Source organism: Cervus canadensis, chromosome 32 (genome assembly GCF_019320065.1).
Source record: "Cervus canadensis isolate Bull #8, Minnesota chromosome 32, ASM1932006v1, whole genome shotgun sequence".
Lineage (NCBI taxonomy): Eukaryota > Metazoa > Chordata > Mammalia > Artiodactyla > Cervidae > Cervus > Cervus canadensis.
The window spans coordinates 28,776,640-28,795,224 of record NC_057417.1 but is presented as its reverse complement, the minus strand read 5'-3'; the positions used below and the strand labels follow the sequence as shown (position 1 = coordinate 28,795,224).

Below are 18,585 nucleotides of genomic sequence, written 5' to 3'. Positions count from 1 at the left end.
TGGGACTTCCCTGGTGTTTTGAGTGTAAGGGGTGCAGGTTCAGTCCCTAAGATCCCATGTGTCGTGTGATGTGGCCAAAAAAATATTGGAAAAAAAAAAAAGAAAGAAACAGTTGGCTGCAGCTAAGTCATGGCCGCCCCCACAGATCTCATTCGAGCTCTGCAGTTTGCCACCGTCCTCACAATTCCCTACTGTCTCACAGTCCAGCTGCTGTCTTCACTGGCTGTCTAAACTGGCTTCACCGTTTAGCATCTACACGTAGGCCCCCAGCCCAGCTCCATCCCTGACTGGCTCGATTTTAGAGCAGGCCCTGCCTGCACACCCCCAGGGGTGGGGAGCTTGCTGCCTCCCCCCAGCCTCCCGGGGGATCCTCTCTGAATTCTCTGACCAGAGCTGGGGGACACCCACTGGTCTGTTGCTTTCACTCTTCCCACTACGTTTTGAAGTCAGGGGTAAATTTCTCTCTGCAGTCTCTCTCCACTGGACTGCGCTCTCTGGGACTGCAGAACCGTAATAGTAACTGTAATACTATAGTTAGGATTGCTGAATGCCCGCCGCGTGCCTGGCACTGTGCTGGGACTTTACCCTGAGCGGAGGTGTAGCTGCCATCATCCGTGTGGCTGAACTCCAGGATTCAGGGCTGAGGTCTCATCTGACTGGTGAGGATCTGTGCTGTGCCAGTTATTCAGTATTTTTATAGCACTCTAGTCTCTACACATATCATGGCTAATCATTCCAGTGAGCTCGTAAAGCTCAAGTTACAGGAGAGAGAACCAAGTTTCAAAGAAGTGACCCCTGGGGTCACCCAGCGATCCAGTGCCGTTTTGACTCAATAATTCACAGCCTCACCGGAGCCCTTTGCAGGGGACACTCTTCCTCCTACTGTCCTCCAGTTTAGCCCCCAGCGTCTTAGCAATCCCGCCCAGACCCAACTCTGACCCCTCCCTGCCTGCAGACCCCCAGCAGTGGGAGAGTTGACCGCCAGTGGCCAGTCCCGAGGCCAGGGAAGCAGCAGATACTCTGCAGGCTTCTGAGGGGCCTGGAGGCCGTGTGGAGGGTGAGCTTGGGCTGCTGTGGGAAGAGGGGGTGTCTCACTTGCCCCGGGTCCCCAGCCCACCTCTCTAGCCATTCTCCCCAAAGTCTCACTCCCAGAAGACCTGTCTTCTTCAAATCCTTCTTCTGGGACTGAAGAGGGAGCAGAGGTCAGGGGGAAGTGGGGGGATGGTTCTCCTCTTCTGAAGGCCCCAGGCCCCAGTGCCCGCTGGAGGGGAGGGAGGACGCTGGGAGGGGCTTCTGTTCTCCCAAGGCAACTTTCTTATGGGGGCATGTCATTCCCAATATGGCCACCAGGTGGAGCACAAACCCTACAAATGGTTACACCTGGGTGCATCCTGGAATCCCAGGGGCCAAGTGGGAATCCCTGGAAACTGGCAGCCCCAGCGGGGTCCCCAAAGAGCCCTCCATCTGTTCAGCAAGCATTTTTTGAGCATCCTCCCCGGGTCCAGGCCTTTCTGAGGGAGAAGGGGCTGTCTGCAGGCCACACTAGTGGGCCTCCTGCCTCTCCATCTACTCTTGCCCACCCTTGGGACCTGGAGATCCCCAGAGGGCAGGCAAGTCTTTCAGGGCTTCCTGGGGTCTCTAAGGAGGCCTTATTGGGATGATCTTTGCCTGAATCCCAGTCCCCAAGCCTGAGCAAAGAAACAGCAGGACGTGGAAAGAGGGTTCTGACTCATTTACAGCCTGGCACTGCTACCTTGAGCAAGGGGCCACACCTTTCTGAGCCTCAGTTTACCCCACCTGTCAAATGGGAACACAAGTAGCTCTTGAGATCATAGAAGTGAACAGGAACAAAACTGGTTTGTATACTGTGATGAATGATGTGGTCCCTTTGCCCATGGCAGGTGAGGGGGCAGGTCTGACCAGACAGCAAGGTCGTTTAGCCTGGAGCCAATGGAGGCAGCTCAGCCCACAATGTTCTCAGGCCTCACTTCATTCTACCCCCAGGGCCCCCTGGACAGACGGGACCACCAGGGCCTGCAGGTCCCCCAGGCTCCAAAGGTGACCGTGGTCAGGCAGGAGAAAAGGGCCCAGCGGGGCCTCCTGGTAAGGACACCCGCCCACACACATACCCCGACGTGACTTCGTCCACTGGGGGAAGGGGGTTGGGGTTTCTCCCCTGTCCGAGCAGGTGAGGCACCCCAGACGCCCTCTTTCTTGGTGGGGCTGATGACTGCCATCTAGCAGGGCTCCAGGTTCCCTCCCTCCCACCACCACCTCCCGGGGCAGCCTCCTTCCAAGCACTTTGGGGCCTGGTCTCACCCGGGACTATGGGAAGAGGAGGCTCCAGCTATGGGGGCGGGGCTGCTGGGGGCTGGAGGTTGTGCTCCGCCATGTAAACAACGTCGAGAGGTCACGCAGCTGCTCCTGGACCCTGCCGGGGCAGGTACGGGGCTGGGCCAGGCTGGCAGCCACCCTCGCTGCCCCTACCCCAGGGCTGAGGTCATCTGGCCACAGCGCCCACTGACTTCACTGACCAGACCTCCCTGACCTCCCGCCTGGCTGCCCGGGGTCCCCTCTGCACTGGCTGGAGAAGGGAAGTCATTTCATTATATCCCAGGACAACCCTCCAGTGAGTCTCTGGGACTAAAGGCCATCACCTTGCCCTCCCGGGTCTATTTCTCACCTCTGTAATGTCAGTCATGAGGCCCGGCCCTCCTGTGACTCCTCTTTTCCCCTGCAGGCCTCTTGGGGCCGCCAGGGCCCCGTGGGCTTCCTGGAGAGATGGGGCGCCCTGGCCCCCCCGGCCCCCCTGGCCCAGCAGGCAGCCCGGGCCTCCCTCCAAACGGCCCCCAAGGCGTCCTCTACTCCCTGCAGCCACCGACGGACAAGGACAGTGAGTGTCACGCTTGAGGGCTGGGGTGGGAGGGCGGGCCAGAATTCAGAGGGTCCACTCCCCCAAAAGGACCCCGTGAAGCAGACTGTCCGTGAGTAGGGCCTCGGCTTTGCCAGGCGGGGGGACGGGGTAGCCTAGGTGGAGGGTGGTCCCCCAAACCCCACTGTTGGCCCCAGGGGCCTGTCCCTGCCTCTGTGCTCAGCTCCTGCCCCTGGGGTCTGACCCCCTGATGTCCCTCTGCTCTCTGGCCTGGCCTTGGGGTCCCCCCTGGTGACAGTACCACCACCAAGGTCATCCGTCACCCCTGTGCTCTTCACAAATCCCCTCACTGTAGGCCACTGGACAGGCGCTGATGGATGGAGCACCTCCCACGTGTGGGGCTGTGTGTTGTAACCTCCGGGATACAGCAGTGAGCAAAACAAGTCTCCTGCCTGCAGGAGCCACAGCCTAGCACAAGAGGGCGCCCTTGAGCACACACAGAACCCGCCGCCGGGAGCATGGGGGGAGGGCGGGTCCAGGGAGGGCGCCCCAGAGATGGGGTGGGGGTGGGGCCTGCGGCCCATGGAGGGCGTGGCTTTGGCTAAGGGCCCTGGGAAAAGAGAAAGGTTTTAAGAAGCGGGTGATGAGATTGACTTGGCATTCTGAGTGGGTGACATCCCGGGCACCGTGGGGGCACAGGGACCTCTTGGTCAGCCGTCAGAGAAACCCAAGCCCCCTCCCGCCCCGCGCCCCGCGCCCGCCTCCGCCCTGTCCGCCCGGCTCCCCGGGCAGCGCCGCTCTGCCCCGAGCGTTAGACCTGGGCCTGAATCACAGGGTCCCGCTCCTTGCAACCTCCGTTTCCCCATCCCTAGAGCAGGAGTGGTAATACATCCGGACGGAGTTGCTCTGGGGTACACAGCCCCCAGCCACGAGGGAAGGACTCATTCCCAAGGGGATCAGGGTGCCTGGGCTGCCCTCCGCGTGTGCGGGGGCCGGAGCAAAGAAGTCACTGGCGACCCAGTCTCACTGTCGTGGTGGGCTCAGTGGTGCCCCCTGGTGGAGGAGAAAGGGTGATGCTTGTTTAGTACCTTGGGGGTCTAAGGGTTCCACCGCCCGGCATCGCCGGGCCACGAGAATTCACCCGGCCCCAGCCTGGGCGTGATGCCCGGCGTCTGCCGCTGACGGCCTCCAGTGCTCAGATCCCCCCTTCAGACAGGACCCTCCTTCCCCAGCCCTGGGGTCCCCAAGAGAGGGCAGACTGCCTGGAGGGCGCAGATGTGAACGTTTAGGAAGAGTGGGGGGGCGGGTCCCTGTGGAGGCACCTGGTTAGCCTGCACTGAGCAGCTATAGGAGGCCCACCAGCCGGGAGGCCTATGGAAGGGCTGCCCAGGCTTCCGTGGTGGGGGTAAGGGGGTAAAGGCAGAGGCGAACACCCCCAGCCCAGAGGTTTCCAAGCCTGGCTGTCTGCTTCTGGGTCAGGACAGCGTGGGGTGAGGTCACATGGGGCTCACTCTGGAGGGACCCAGGCCACGAGACAGACCCCATCCGGCCCGGGGTCCTGTGGCTCAGACGAGTGGTCAGGGAGGGCTTCCTAGAGGAGGCCCCACAAGAGTTAGCTAGTCAGGAGTGTCGGGATGGGCATGTGGAGGGGAGCCTGGAAGAGAGCCCGGCCTGGACAGCGGGGAGGTGAGCAAGGCAGAGCCGGAGCCTAAGGGCCTGGAATTTTCAGGAAGAAGTTTGTACTTTAAACAGAGCCCACAGGGCTTTCCCGTTCTCTGATTTGGCCTCTGTGTTGGCTCGTCAGTAAAGAATCTGCCTGCAATGCAGGAGACCCGTTTTCGATCCCTGGATCGGGAAGATCTCCCAGAGAAGGAACTGGCAACCCACTCCAATACTCTTGCCTGGAGAATCCCATGGACAGAGGAGCCTGGCGGGCCCCAGTCTGTGGGGTCACAAAGAGTCGGACACGACTGAGTGACTACACACGAGGGAGCTCCTCTGAGCCGAGGGGGCAGGCGCTGCAGTGAGGCCCAGCAGGGTCGGGCCGCTCTTCCTGGCTCTGGGGGACTCAGCTCTAGCCCCCCAGCCCCGCCCCGCGGGTCACAGGCCACTCTGCCCTTCCCACAGATGGACACGTGCAGCTGGCCTCCGCGGCTGTGGACACAGTGTTGGCGGGCGTCCCGGGGCCCCGGGGCCCCCCTGGCCCCCCAGGTGAGTGCAGAGGGCAGCAGCAGCAGCTGGTCTCCACTGGTACCCACTCCTGGGCTTCACCTGGGCTGGGGGTCCTGAAGGGGCCGGTTGGGGGCTCATGGCCTTGGCAGGGCACTGGGTCTGCCCCAGCCAGCAGCGGCTTGAGGGGGGGCTCATGGGTGGCAGCTCCCCTGCGACTGGACACAGTGTTTCTGGGTGGCCTGACACCCACATGAAGCAGCCCCAGGCCGCCCTCGAGCAAGCCAGAGCAGGGGTACTCCGGGTGCTGGAGGCCTAGGTCCAGGAGGTCTGCGTAGGGGATGGTGGGTGGGAAGACCGAGGGAGCTGGTAGGGCAGGTGCCTGGGCGAGACAGGGGGCCCGGGGCCTTCAGGCAGAAATCGGGGTCCTGGGAGAGGGGATGGGACCCTCACTGGGGGAGGGGGTGGTGTGGGGTGGGGCGGGAGCCCAGATGTGTGGCCGTCTCCTCTGACAGGTTCTACTCCTGAATGAAAGCAACAGAGGCGCTGGGCACCTGTGGGCTGGGGGCGCCTCTTGATTCGGCTCCAGGCCAGGCAGTCATTCCCCGCCAGTAGTTCAGTGTCTCACGCAGTCAGGAAACACCCACTGAGCACCTCCTACAGGCTGGCCAGTGTCCTGGGTTCCTGGGATCCTTAGATAAACAAAAGATTTCTGTCCTCCCGGTACTTACATTCTAGTGGAGAAGGCGGGCGGTGCCCTCCTGCTGTCGGTGAATCCTCCCAGAAAGCAGGGCTGGGCTCGCGGCTGGGCCAGGGTGCCCCCATTTAAAAGGTAGCATTGAGGAGGGTGCTGGGAGGGTGTTTGCCTTTTAGCTAGACCAAGTCCAAACCATTACCCCCCACAGGGGTGCACTTTGCTGTAGGTCCTCCCTAGGTATGTCAGGGGGCACTCTGGTACAGACTAGCAGTCCAGGGGGCACAGAGACCTCACTCTTCCAAATATTCGGGGCATTTAGTCACGAACACCATGCCCTGCACTGCACCCATTGGGCCTGGCCTGATCCTCTGGGCGCTCCCTGGCCCAGAGGGGAGGCTGGCATTCAAACCAGCAGTGGCCCAAGGCAGTGGCTGGTCACTGTCAGGGATTTGCCTAGGGAAGAGGCGGGGGTAGGTGCCTGGAAGGCTTCCTGGAGGAGGTGACGCTCAGCCTGAGACTGGTGGGAGTTGGCTGGGATGTGGAGGGGATGGGGACACTCCAGGAGGAAGGAACAGCCACCACAAAGGCATGGACCCAGAGGGACTTTCCAGGAGGGTGTTTGACCAATGAAGGTGGAGGAGGCTGGGCAGAGAGGGACCTGTCTGAAAAGTCACTTGGGGAGGGGGGTTGTGCTGCGTGGATGGGTGACCAGCACTCCGGGTGGTAGGCAGCAGTTGTAACCCAGGCAAGGAGGATGGTCTCAGGGAGGTGAGGTCTGAGGTCCCGAGGCAGGGCAGGCTCGAGGGAGATTTGCCCGAGGACTGACCGGCTGGGGAGAGGCTGCAGGGTGCCCCCCGGCCCCGTGGATGAGGCTGTGGGAGCAGCAGCGGGCTGTGGTCTAGGGATTGCAGGCAGCGAGAGGGGCTTGCAGTGGGCTCTCCGCTCTGGGGGTGGGCAGGGGGCCGGGGAGCCCATGCCCCCTCCCTCACCATTTATTCACCTCCCCTTTCTGCGCTGCCCAAGGAGACAGACCCAGGGTGGGTAGGAGGGCCCCTCTCCAGAGCCGATGAGGGGGCAGGGGGAGTCTCTGGCTCCAGGTGACCATCTGTGACTCTGCCGGCAGGTCCCCCTGGACCACACGGCCCCCCTGGCCCCCCGGGTGCACCTGGATCCCAGGTAAGGTCTCGTCCATCTCTGGGGAGGGTGAGGGCACTGTCTCCCCAGGAAGAAAGGGGCCGGGCTTCTTAGCAGCACAGTTGCTCAGGAAGGAACCAGCCCAACTAGCTGGTCCCCACCGGGGTCCAGGTGGGCCCCAGGGGAAGGCAGGCGTGGAATCCTGTTTTCTTAGCAACAGCCCTTTGCTGCCCACCCTACCTGGGCCCCATGGCAACCCACTCCAGTACTCTTGCCTGGAAAATCCCATGGATGGAGGAGCCTGGTAGGCTGCAGTCCATGGGGTCGCTAAGAGTTGGACACGGCTTCACTTGCACTTCTCACTTTCATGCATTGGAGAAGGAAATGGCAACCCACTCCAGTGCTCTTGCCTGGAGAATCCCAGGGACGGCAGAGCCTGGTGGGCTGCCGTCTATGGGGTCGCACAGAGTCGGACACGACTGAAGTGACTTAGCAGCAGCAGCAGCAGCTACCTGGGCCCCAGAGAAGTTAGCATCGTTCCCATTTCATAGATGAGGTAACCCGAGGTCATGCAGGCGGTGTGTGGAGCTGGGCCAGGATCACAGCCATGGCCCCTCTTTGATGAGAATTGCCTGGGTGGGGGGGCAATGGCTTTGCCTCCTCAGCTGTGTGATGTTGGGCAGAAAGACAGCCTCTCTGGGCTCCGGCTCCTTGGCTGCTGAGACGGAGTGGGTTGTAACAGGGAGTAAGAGAGAAATAAAGTGTCAGGGGGGAGTGACTTGTGCTGCAGGGCCCCAGGGGTCTGGGGGGGATGTCATACGGAGGAGGAGGGGACTTTGGACACCAAGGCAGGCAGGGTTTTGTTTGGGGGTGTCTGCACAGAGCTTCCTGCAGCTCATCCAGGCCGAGGGCTTCAGGTTCCCTGGAACTCGGGCCTGGGTGGGAGGCGGGGCGGGGGTGACTGAAAAGCCGGGCTCCCACTGCAAGGCTGGACAGCTCACCCCTGACAGAAGGGCAGGAGGGGGTGTGAGGCTGACAGAGGCTCTCGTGAGAAGGGCTGGGGGCAGTAGGACCCCCCTCTAGAGACCCAAGCCCACAACAACAGGCAAGGTCAGAGATGATGGTGTCCCTGACCCTTCCCCCCACCTGCTCGTGCCAACTCCTTTCAGGGTCCCCACTGTGTTATCCCCGCAGTGACAGGGACGCAGAGGCTCAGAGAGGTTCTGTCATTTGCCAGAGTCACCCAGCAGGGGGGTAGATCGGGGGTCCCGGCAAGGCCGAGGTCACTCTAGGCCCCACTCCAGCTTTCTTGGGGTCCCTGCCCTCTGCGAGCAGGTAGTCTGATGGGGGAGGCAGATGTGATAGAGAGTAACTGGGGCGGGACCTACAGCAACAGGAGCGGGGTGACAGATAGGAGAAGGTGACGCTTCGGCTGAGACCCGAGGACCCAGAAAGGAGCAGTCACGCAAAGATGCCAAGAGCGTTTCAGGTAAAGGGAAGCATAAGTGCAAAGATCCTGAGGCCGGGAAACACCAGGCAGGTCCTGAGCGAAGAAGCGTGTCGGGGGAGGTGAGGTGGGAGGGAAGTGGGCAGGGCGGTACCTGCAGAGCCCATGCGCGGACCCGGGTCACAGTGAAAGGGGGCCTTACCGAGTGTCAGGGAGGGGGAGTCCAGGGCCCCATTTTCGTCTTTTCAGGGCCCCTCTGGCTGTGGCTTGAGGAGCGGAAGGCGGGGGCGGGGGAGTGGAGCAGGGAGATCAGGGAGGAGGCTGGGGCAGCGCAGAGGACACAGATGTATCTAGAAAGTGGACCTGACAGGTCTGGCTGATGGAATAAATTCGGTGAGGGCGGGAAGGGGAAGGTTAGCTGCGAGGTGCGTATAGGAGCGGCTGTGGACCGCAGAGCCATTTCATGGAAAAGAGAGACCGCCGGGTTGGGGGCCGGACGGCTGGGCCGGGGGGAGACCAGGAGTTCCACTTTGGAGAGGGTGAGCAGGGGCGCCTCCTGGCCAGCCAGGTCAGGGTGCTGGGGGACGGCTTGATGCACAGGTCTGGGGCTCCAGGGAGCCTTCTGACCGGGCCTCAATGCTGATGGGGAGCCCACGCGGGGACCCTCGCCTTCACCACTAGTAGGAGTCGCGTTAGTGGCTCAGTCGTGTCTGATTCCTTGTGACCCTTCATGGGTGACCTGTGACTCTTCATGGCTCCTCCAGGCTTCTCTGTCCGTGGGATTCCCCAGCAAGAGTACTGGAGGGGGTTGCCATTCCCTTCTCCAGGGGATCTTCGCGACCCCGGGATCGAACCCGGGTCTCCTGCATTGGCAGGTGGATTCTTTACCGTCTGAGCCTCCAGGGAAGCCTGAGACCAGCACTGCTGTCACTCATTCTAGGAGGGCCCTTTCCGAGTGCTGGGGGGATGTGTGCGCGGCCATCCGGTCCCCTTCTCCAAGGGCCTCCCCGGTAGCTCAGACTGTGAAGAATCTGCCTGCCAATGCAGGAGACACAGGAGACTCGAGTTTGATCCCTGGAGAAGGCGATGGCAACCCCCTCTAGTGTTCTTGTCTGGAGAATCCCAGGGACAGGGGAGCCCAGGGGGCTACAGTCCATGAGGTCGCAGAGAGTCGGACATGACTGAGCATGCACGCACGCACGTGCCTTCTCCAAGTGATGACCATACTTGGCATTGGCCCATTTCACAGACGAGAAGATGGAGGACTCAGTGGAAGCCCACGGTCATCCACTGGCCAGTGGGGGGGCTCCAGGAGCAGACAGGCCCCCCGCCGCGGCACCCCCCCCATTTCCTCTCCCGCCCACCCTCCTCCTGTCCTGTTTTTCAGATTTCCAGAGCCCAGAGCAGGGCGAGGGCATGCAGAGGACTAAGGGGTTGTGAAGGGCAAAGCCTAACTTACTTTGTCTGATTTTCTGCAGGGCCTGGCTGGAGAGCGGGGCACCACGGGGCCGTCTGTAAGTATGGGGCTGTGTGTGGGGGCCACCCCCAGGGTGATGGGCTCGGATGCAGGCGCCGGGTACCAACTGGGTGGGTGTTTGCCACAGGCAGCCTGACTGAGCTCAGGCCCCCAGCCTCCCCGGGCATGGCCAGATCCAGCCCAGCCAGGACGGAGCAGAGGGAGAGAACTGGGCAACCTGGGTGCAGTGCCAGCTGCCCAAGTTGGGAAGGGGTGACTTTGGGAAGTGGGACACTCCCCCCGTCCCCGGGTATATGAAGTAAGGACTGAAATAGCTACCCGTCGAGGGGCTTGGATGAGAGTCCTAAGGTCTTTGCCAGGAGCCCAGGCCCCTGGGTTAATGTGCTATGTGACCTGCAGAGTCCCTTGCTTTCTCTGAACTTCCCAGGAATAGATATAGACGGCTGACCACTCATTTCCCATCTTAAAAATAAGAATTCACAAGACTCAGCCCCATCTTCAGGGCCAAGGAAGTGGGCAGGTGCCCAAGTCTTATGTCAGAGGCACACGGCTGGGGGAGAAGGGGGAGCATCTTCTATGTGGAGGCCCTCTTCATCCTTAGTGGGTTTAAGCTTCACAGTGCCCCCGTGAGATGGTGCTTTATTTTCCCTCTTTGCCAGAACTGGCAGCTGAGGCCCAGAGAGGTTAAGCAACTTGCCCAAGGTCACACAGCTATACCAAAGTAGAGCCAAGATTTAAACTGAGGAGTGTTAGCCTCCAAAGGCAGGCCTTCCCCAAGCTTGTCATCGACAGTGATTTATTTAATCCTCCTAATAGCTCTGTGAGGCAGGCACTGTTATTATCCCCATTTTGGAGATGGAAAAACCGAGGCACAGAGAGGTAAAGTCACATAAGAGTAAGTGGCCTCCTAGGTGTTATTGTGAGGCTGATATTACTGGCCCCGTTTTACTTATTTATTTAAATTTTAATTTTTTTACATTTCATTTATTTTGGCTGCTCTGGGTCTCTGTTGCCATGCATAGGTTCTCTAATTGCAGTGCGGCATGTGAGATCCTAGTTCCTTGACCAGGAACTGAACCCACGTCCCGCCGCCCTGGAAGGTGGCTTCTCAACCACTGGACCAACCGGGGAAGTCCCTGGCCCCAATTTTAGAGTCAGGGAAACAGAGGGGAAAGGCAGGGGGCCTGATCCCTGGAAGGGCAGGAACCTGAGTTCCAACCTGACCACTCCCTCCCTAGAAACAGAATTAAGCCCCTAAAGTCAAGCCCATGCCGGCCTGTGCAGGGGTCCCAGGTAGAGAAGCTGAGCACCCATCACTGACCACGTGACTTTCTTCCCAGGGGGAGCCTGGCGGGAAAGGGGAAGAGGAGGAGAAAGCCGCCACTGAGGTAACTGTGCCCCTGGGCCTGTGCTTCCCTCCTGCCCCCTGGCTGTGTCCTTGCGGGACAGTCCAGTAGAGCTGGACCGACAACTTCATCCTGAGCGGGGCGTCAGCCGCAGTGCGAGTGGGGGCCCACCCGGCGGGGGAGGCAGTGGAGTGGATCGTGACTGCGGCCCGGTGTGAAGTCAGCTGCAGTGGGGGAGCGCAGATGGGATGACTGGCCCGGGGCCTGAGGGTGGGGGCGACCCCGCCGGAGAGGGCGGAGGAGCCACGGACCAGCGGGCAAGACCCTCTGTTTGAAGGAGGCCTCGGGCTGTGGGGTCTTTCTCCAGGGCTAGGACCCTCCCATGACAGCGCCCGGCACACGGACGTGCCCAAGGTCACAGTGCCACTGGACTGAAGGGTGTATGGGCAGGCGGAGAGCTGGCTGGTGGATGTGGGAGAGGACGGATGGAAGAAGGGGGTTGGGAGCTCACAGCAGCCAGAGCAAGTCGGGGCAGGGCAGGGACACAGATGGAGCGCGAGTGCGGCTGTAGGGACCATACCTTCTGGGAAGCGGAGGGGAGGCTGGGGGCCAGGGTGATGCGTGAAGGGAACGAGGGCGGTGGGGCAAGCTGGAATGAGTCACCTGGTGTGACAGGGCTCGGCCAGATGTCCAGCACAGCGGGCACGCTGCACCCCCTGAGTGAGCTTGGGGAGATGCTAAGCCAGGGGTGGGGGTGTCTGGAGAGGTGGGCGATGGGCATTGGAGGTGGGCAGCTGTGTGAGGCAGGCTGGGCTGGAGGGGGTAAAGCTGGGATCAGGGGACCTTCCAGAGGTCCTTATGGGATTGAAGGGGGAAGAGGCTGGAACCATGGCAGCCATGGTGGACAAGAGAGACAGTGGGAGGAAGATGTGGATGCTGGGGTCATTTGCGATGGATGACTGGGAGGGTACCCACGACTTCCCCCTGTCCAGTTTCATCAGCATGGCCCGGGCACCCGGGCTTAACTGGGTCCTGACAGAGGGGGCCTGGAGCCCCTGCTCCTCACCGCGGACACCCCCATCCCAGACACTACCCACAGCCCGGCTTCTCACGGTCTTTGACGGGAAGGGCTCTCTTGTGTAACTCAGTAGCATGCTCTCCGGTTTTCTTTTGCTTTAAGCGCAATTAATCTAAGTGTCATGACAGAGCTGTCATGTTCCACCAGCCAAAAAGGTTCCTGTTTGCTGCTGCCGCCGGGGCGGAGCCTAGCCTCTCTACCATCACTTTTTTTTTTTCAAAGTGACCTTGTCATCTTGTCTTCTCCATTAATCAGCCTATTCACGTGTCCTGACACCCGAGGTCCTTCGCCGTGTGTAGGCCGGTTCCCAGGAACGCAGAGGCGCCATCTTTGTGCCCTCCCACGGGCCTTCCGGCAGCCTCGGCTCTGCCCTCGGATGGGTGGGACCGGGACGGAGACCAGCAAAGCGCCTCCCACCCATGGGCCCGTATGAGGTGCTCTGCCCACAGCAGGATATCTTCTAGAAAGAAGGGTGCACAGGGAGGCAGCTGGCGGCCATGGGAGCAGCAAGCTCAGGCCGGAGGCAGCCAGGGCTGTGTGAAGCCCCGGGCTTGGCCATTTCCGGCTTGGCCACTTCCGGCTTGGCCACTTCCGGGCTGTGGGGCCGGCTCGTCTGGGCTTCAAGTTCCGTGTCTGTGAACTGGAGTTCGAACCCAAGCCCTGGTGCCGGGGTGTCTCTAGCCTGTGGTGGCCGTTGCGTTGACGATGGTGACAAGAGGGAAGTGGCGGGCTGGGACAGGACGCTGGAGCAGGGCGGCCCTGACCCCACGGCTTCCTCCACCCCAGGGCGAGGGGGTGCAGCAGCTGCGGGAGGCCCTGAAGATTTTGGCCGAGAGAGTGCTCATCCTGGAACACATGATTGGCATCCACGGTGAGCAGTGACCCGGGCCGCCGAGTCCAGCATCTCCCTCCGCCCCGCCTCCCCTGCTGCCCTCGCCCGTGCTGCCTCTGGTCCCCTCTCTCCCTGCCCTGATGGCCCCGCACCTGGCGGCCAGTCTGCCCCTGTGCCACCCCTGCTCAAGAACCCTCCGTGGCTCCCTGCTGCCTGAGACGAGGTACAGCTCCCAAGTCCCTCCCCTAGCACAGCCTGGTGTCCGGTGACTCAGAGCCGTCATCCAGGCGCCCCGGGCCCCTCCCACCGCCACACCTCTGCTCAGACTGGTCGCTCTGCCTCCTGAACACCAGCTCTGGCCTCAGGGCCTGTTCTAGGATCTCTTCCTCTGGGAAGCCGCCCTCCTGTCTCCTCCCTGTTCTCCACCGAGCCTTCTATTCCCTTACGGGTTGGGGTGTCTATATCTCTCCCTGGGACCTCTGCAGTGCCTGGAACCTGGCCCTGGTCAGCATTGTTTGAAGAATGAATGAATGAGTGAATGGTGAATAAGTAGATGAGTGAGTGGGAGACTGAATGAATGAGTGAATGAATGGATGAGTGGATGAGTGAATGAATGGATGAATGAATGAGTGAATGAATGGATGAATAAATGAGTGAGGGAATGAATGCATGAAGACTAGACGCTGGCAGCTGCTTTGTCCCACCCTCACTGGGCACAAAGGTTCCTTGGCTGGCAGGACTGGAAGTGAAGGGGCTTCGCGGGCTCCTGAGGCCTTGTGTGAGCCCACCCTCCTGCTTTCCTTCCAGATCCCCAGGCCACCCCTGAGGGGGGCTCTGGCCAGGACGCCGCCCTGAGAGCCAACCTCAAGATGAAGCGCGGAGGCCCCCCACCTGACGGCTCCCTGGCTGCCCTGCTCGGGCCCGACCCCGGGCAGAGGAGCGCTGGCCGGGCCAGCAGTGGGAAGTAGGAGGCCAGCTCTCCCGGAGGAGCCCCGGCTCCACCAGAGACCCCGCCCCGAGGCCTGTGCTGCTGTCAGCACTGAGGGCACCCTGAATGGGACTGGGCTCCAGACCTGCACGACCGTCAGGGACACTGGCTCCCGGGGGCCTTGGGAACAGATGGCAACGCCAGGGGCCGGGGCCAGAGGGGCCCAGCGCCCCCGGCCGAGCTCTGCCCTGGTCCCTGCCCTCCCCACCCCCACTCCCTGCTGGAGACGGGGTCTGGTGGCTGGGTGGGGCGCGGGAATCGTCATAATACTCGCCATTTACTGGGTCCCTGAGTCGTCTGGGCCCATCCGAGGAACTTCCCTACATTGTCTCATTTAACCCTTAGGACGTAGGTTTGTTTCTCCCACTTTACTTGGGGGCAGAGGCTGGGAGAGGATAAATTACCTGCCCGAGGCCCCTGGACCGTGGAGGACCGGGGCAGGATTTGAACCCGTGTTCTCTCTACCTGCCAGCTCCCCCTCTTCACGGGGACACTCACACAGGGCAGGCGCTGGGCCAGACGGCCCCGGAGGCTCCAGCCGGGAAGGAGGGCAGGCCCTGCCCAGCTCGAGACCCTGGGGGCCCTCCAGCCTCCTTCCTTGACATCCCTCCCTGGGCTCGGGGGTCTACTTCACAGGTGGGGAGGTGGGCAGCTTGGCCTGTAGCTGCTCTTGAAGGCCAGGGAGACCTTGAATAAACCCCTGACAGTCAGTGGACTTGGAGACCGTGAGAGAGGAGCGTTGGGCTGCCAGGCTCCCCAGACTGAACTGGCATCGCCCCCTGCTGCATCCTGATCCCTCTGACCCCACCCACCCTCCCAGGGCCTCCCACCGCTGAGCAGCGAGGAGGAGGATTGAATGGGACGGTGCACCCGCTGGGGGTGTCCCTGCAGCCCCGGCCTCTCCCAGACTCGCTGAGAACCGGCAGGGTTAAGGTGGCCCCTTCAAGTTACAAGGCAAGTCCTGTGTCCCAAGGAGAAGGAGGGGTCGCCACCTGATTCCCAGGCCCTGCTGGGGAGAGACGCTCCGCGCTCGGTCCTGTGGGCCCAGCCTGGCTCCGGTCCTGGGTCCCGGTGCCCTAGAGCAGCTCAGACCAGGGCCCTCAAGGCCTCTTGGGCGTTGGGTCCTCTGTGCCCTGGACCTGCCCTGGTGCTCCTCTCTCGCTGTCTCAGCCACGGCAGCAAACGCAGACACTCCCAGGTGCTGGCGCCGCCCCCGTGGTCTCCCCTTGTGGCATGAGTGACTTGTCCCACCACCCTTGGTGCTACTGGGAGGCTGTGCTCCATCCCTCTGGGCCCTGATAACCTCTCCCTGCCCTCGAGGCCTGGACTGCCCCTCGGGAGGCAGGGCTGGCTGGGTGGGGGGCCAGGATGTGGCTTCTTGCAGGCCTGTCTTCATGGAGGGGTGGTCACCCTCTGACAATAAAGGTGCTCTCCCCCTGTGGTCGGGCGTCGCATGGTAGCGGCCGTCGGGGAGGCCGGGCCCAGCCCTGGGGGATCTGATGGGAGCCCCCGGGAGGAGGGGACCGCAAGGGCCCGAGGCAGGGCAGCCTGGCTCTGCCCCCTGGGAGCCCCACGTGGGGGCCTAGGAGAGCGAGGGGTGCTCTTCGGAGGCCGCCCCACCCTCCAGTCTAGGCTGGGCCCTGGGCCAGCTCTGCTAGAGGGAGTGAGGTGGGAGGGTTCCCGGTGCTGGGCAGAAGGACCCCTCCCCACCATGCTCCTGCCCCGGGCCTGGGGTCCTGGACTTTTTCGTCCAGGCCCAAGTCCAGATGGGGGCCCTGGGACCGTCCCCTGAGTCCTCAGCTGAGGTCGGGGACTGGCTGAATGCCGCCCAGGGCTTCCTGCAGGCCGCGTCCCACCAGAACTCAGAGACTTGCTGGGCCCACCACCACCACACACACTCTGACGGCAGCCCCCTTCTCACGGCAAGACGGTGTGTTTCCAGCTGGAAGTGTCGGGCTGAAGCAGGAGCCAGGGGCCCGGTCTGGGAGGACCCTAAACACTGGATGGGGAGAAGCTGACCCAGTGGGGCTGGGCGGCTGTGGCCGCTTCTCACCGTCAGTCCGGCCTCCCCCTTCCACCTGGATGGTGGAACGACCTTTCTGATGTGCACGTGGGCAGCACCCCCTTTACTCATGAAGCAGCAGTGGCCCCTTGTTCCTGGTCCCCAGCCTGCTCTGTGACTTGTCACTGTCATCCAAGCCTCCATCCCCGTGGCTGCTAGCCACACGGAGGAACCACCTGGTCTTGTCTCTGTAACGCCTGTGGGTGCGGATGCCCCGCAAGGCGTTTGGTGCCTGCAGGGTGTGGGAGAGAACAGGACATGGGGCCGGGGTGACTGGTACTCATAACCCTGGGGGAATCACAGCTCTTGGCTTTGGGCGAGAGCCTCAGACGCATTGCCTCCTCTGACGCCCACAGCCCACAGCTGGCTCGGGCCCCTCTGGTCCTTGGTTCCGTCGTGACCATGAATGTCTGTGCTGATGGGTGGAGGCCCTGACCTGCTCAGCCTGCAGGTCCTGCGATGGATTCGGACAGTGAGGCACGTCACCTGGAGTGCCCCTGCTATCTGGGATGGGGCTTCCATGGTGTGGGCCCCCCTCCTCTGCCCAAAACTGCACATCTCCCTGCAGACCCTGGGGAGGGGGTTCCTAAGGGTCAGCCCAGTGCAGGGGGCAGGCATCCCTGAGCCCCCACCCCACCACCCACCTGCAGGGTCCACCCAGAGGGATAAGGAGGGAGAATCAGCTCAGCCTCTCCCCCTGCCACCCTACCCTGCCCCTCCCCATCTCCTCCCCGAGCCTGCTCAGCTCGCCATCCCCCTGCCACCCTCAGGGCACACCCACCCTCTCTCCAGGCACTGCCTCCTGTGCCCTGGTGTCCAGATCAAATCAGAACAGGGGCTGACAGCTCTTCACTAACACTTTCCCTTCCAGGCCCGCTCCCTAGTCCGTGGGACCCTCTTCTCCCCACCCCCCTGCCTGGCTGAGCCTGGGGGAGCAAGACATTGAAGGGCGCAGACTCAGGGCCCTGACTTGGGCCCCCCTCTCCCTGCCCGGGTTCCCCAGGGTCTCCTGGGCAGGGCAGGTGTGGTGCTGGGAGTCTAGGCCTGGATGCAGTTCCTCCACACCCACAGCCAGGAACCCCTGCCAGCCCTACCTTAGTCGACCACCAGCCAAAACAGAAATTCAGGATCCCCTAGGTCAGACAGTGGCTCAGTTGGTAAAGAATCTGACACCCGGGTTCGATCCCTGGGTCGGGAAGATCCCCTGGAGGAGGGCATGGCAACCCACTGCAGTATTCTTGCCTGGAGAATCTCATGCACAGAGGAACCTGGCGGGCTACAGTCCATGGGGTCACAAAGAGTCAGACATGACTGAGCATAGTTGTGTCGCAAGACACTTTCACTTTCAGGTCAGACAGTGACTCTTGGCAAGTGCCTGCATGTGGTGGCCACAGCGTGGAGGGGACTCGGGCTGCGCTGACCTTCAGTGGCTCCCACCGGGTCAGCAGCACCTGTGGTTAAAACATCCAAAGGCCCCTGTGCTGACGGACCACAGCTCCCCGCATGCCCCCACCATCCCGACCCCTCCTCTAGCCTCCCTGGAATCTAGGACCGGGCTCCAGTGCCAGGAACAGAACCTATGGTGATGAATGGGCTCCTCTGCTACACTGATCATAAAATATTTTTAGTGTCTCTCCTGACACAGGCAATGAGAAGCTGATGGCAGAGCTGGGGGCCAGAGGGTACTTCTGCCCCTGCCTGGGGGAACATGATGGCCTCAGGCAGAAATTCATAGCGAATATGCCGCCTTGGGGCTTCCCTGGTAGCTCGGGTGGTAAAGAACTCTCCTGCCAAGGTAGGAGACAGATGCAGGTTCGATCCCTGGGTTGGGAAGATCCCCTGGAGGAGGGCATGGCAACCCACTCCAGTATTCTTGCCTAGAGAATACCATGGACAGAGGAGCCTGGCGGGCTACTGTCTATAGCGTCACAGAGTCAGACATGACTGAAGCGACTTAGCATGCATGCATGTGCTGCCTTGGGACAGGCCCCTGGAAGGAAAGCCTGGATGGTCATGGTCGGAAACCCAGAAGTTGGCCAGAAGCCCCAGTGAGCCCACGCTAGGGTTCTTGGGGCATTCCAAGAGGACCCCCGTTTTCTGGGGTACCCCCTTGGGACTTGAACTCAAGAGAACATGGTGACCTGTTTTTGGACCAGGAGGGAATCAGGGTGAGGCTGGAAATTAATCAGACATTCACCTGATCCCCCAGGGGTTCAGGGGTCACCTCTGAGCATCTCCTTTCCCAGAATGCACCGGGCGAGGCTGGCCCCCTCCAGGCTGGGTGGGAAGGGCACCTGGGGCACGTTCTTCTCATCCCATAGTTGGTGAGTCCCAAAGGTGCATGAGGGGCTATGGGACTATTCTGCCTGCAGGTTGGGAACCGCCCAACTCAAGCTTTGAGCCCCAGCCAGAGGTGGTCCAGGGGCCACTGGGGTCCCTAGCCCAAGCTCTCACCTGCCTGGATCAAAAGGTAACCCTCGGGT

General features: G+C 61.8%; 1 protein-coding gene across 3 annotated transcripts in view; it reads left to right on the top strand.

Annotated features, from left to right (window-relative positions):
* The window catches only part of COL26A1 (collagen type XXVI alpha 1 chain), a 165,371-nt gene extending 149,890 nt beyond the window's left edge, over positions 1 to 15,481 (top strand). For 2 of the 3 annotated variants that reach the window (XM_043456419.1, XM_043456417.1), the window contains exons 6-13: positions 2,005 to 2,103; positions 2,741 to 2,893; positions 5,000 to 5,083; positions 6,862 to 6,914; positions 9,798 to 9,833; positions 11,137 to 11,184; positions 13,007 to 13,091; positions 13,860 to 15,481. In XM_043456419.1, coding sequence (XP_043312354.1) covers positions 2,005 to 2,103; positions 2,741 to 2,893; positions 5,000 to 5,083; positions 6,862 to 6,914; positions 9,798 to 9,833; positions 11,137 to 11,184; positions 13,007 to 13,091; positions 13,860 to 14,020 — 719 coding nt within the window. In that variant the 3' untranslated portion in view covers positions 14,021 to 15,481. Of the gene's footprint in view, positions 1 to 2,004; positions 2,104 to 2,740; positions 2,898 to 4,999; positions 5,084 to 6,861; positions 6,915 to 9,797; positions 9,834 to 11,136; positions 11,185 to 13,006; positions 13,092 to 13,859 lie in introns of all 3 variants that reach the window. The other variant, XM_043456418.1, reaches the window with a different exon arrangement.
* The last annotated feature ends 3,104 nt before the right edge of the window (positions 15,482 to 18,585 follow it).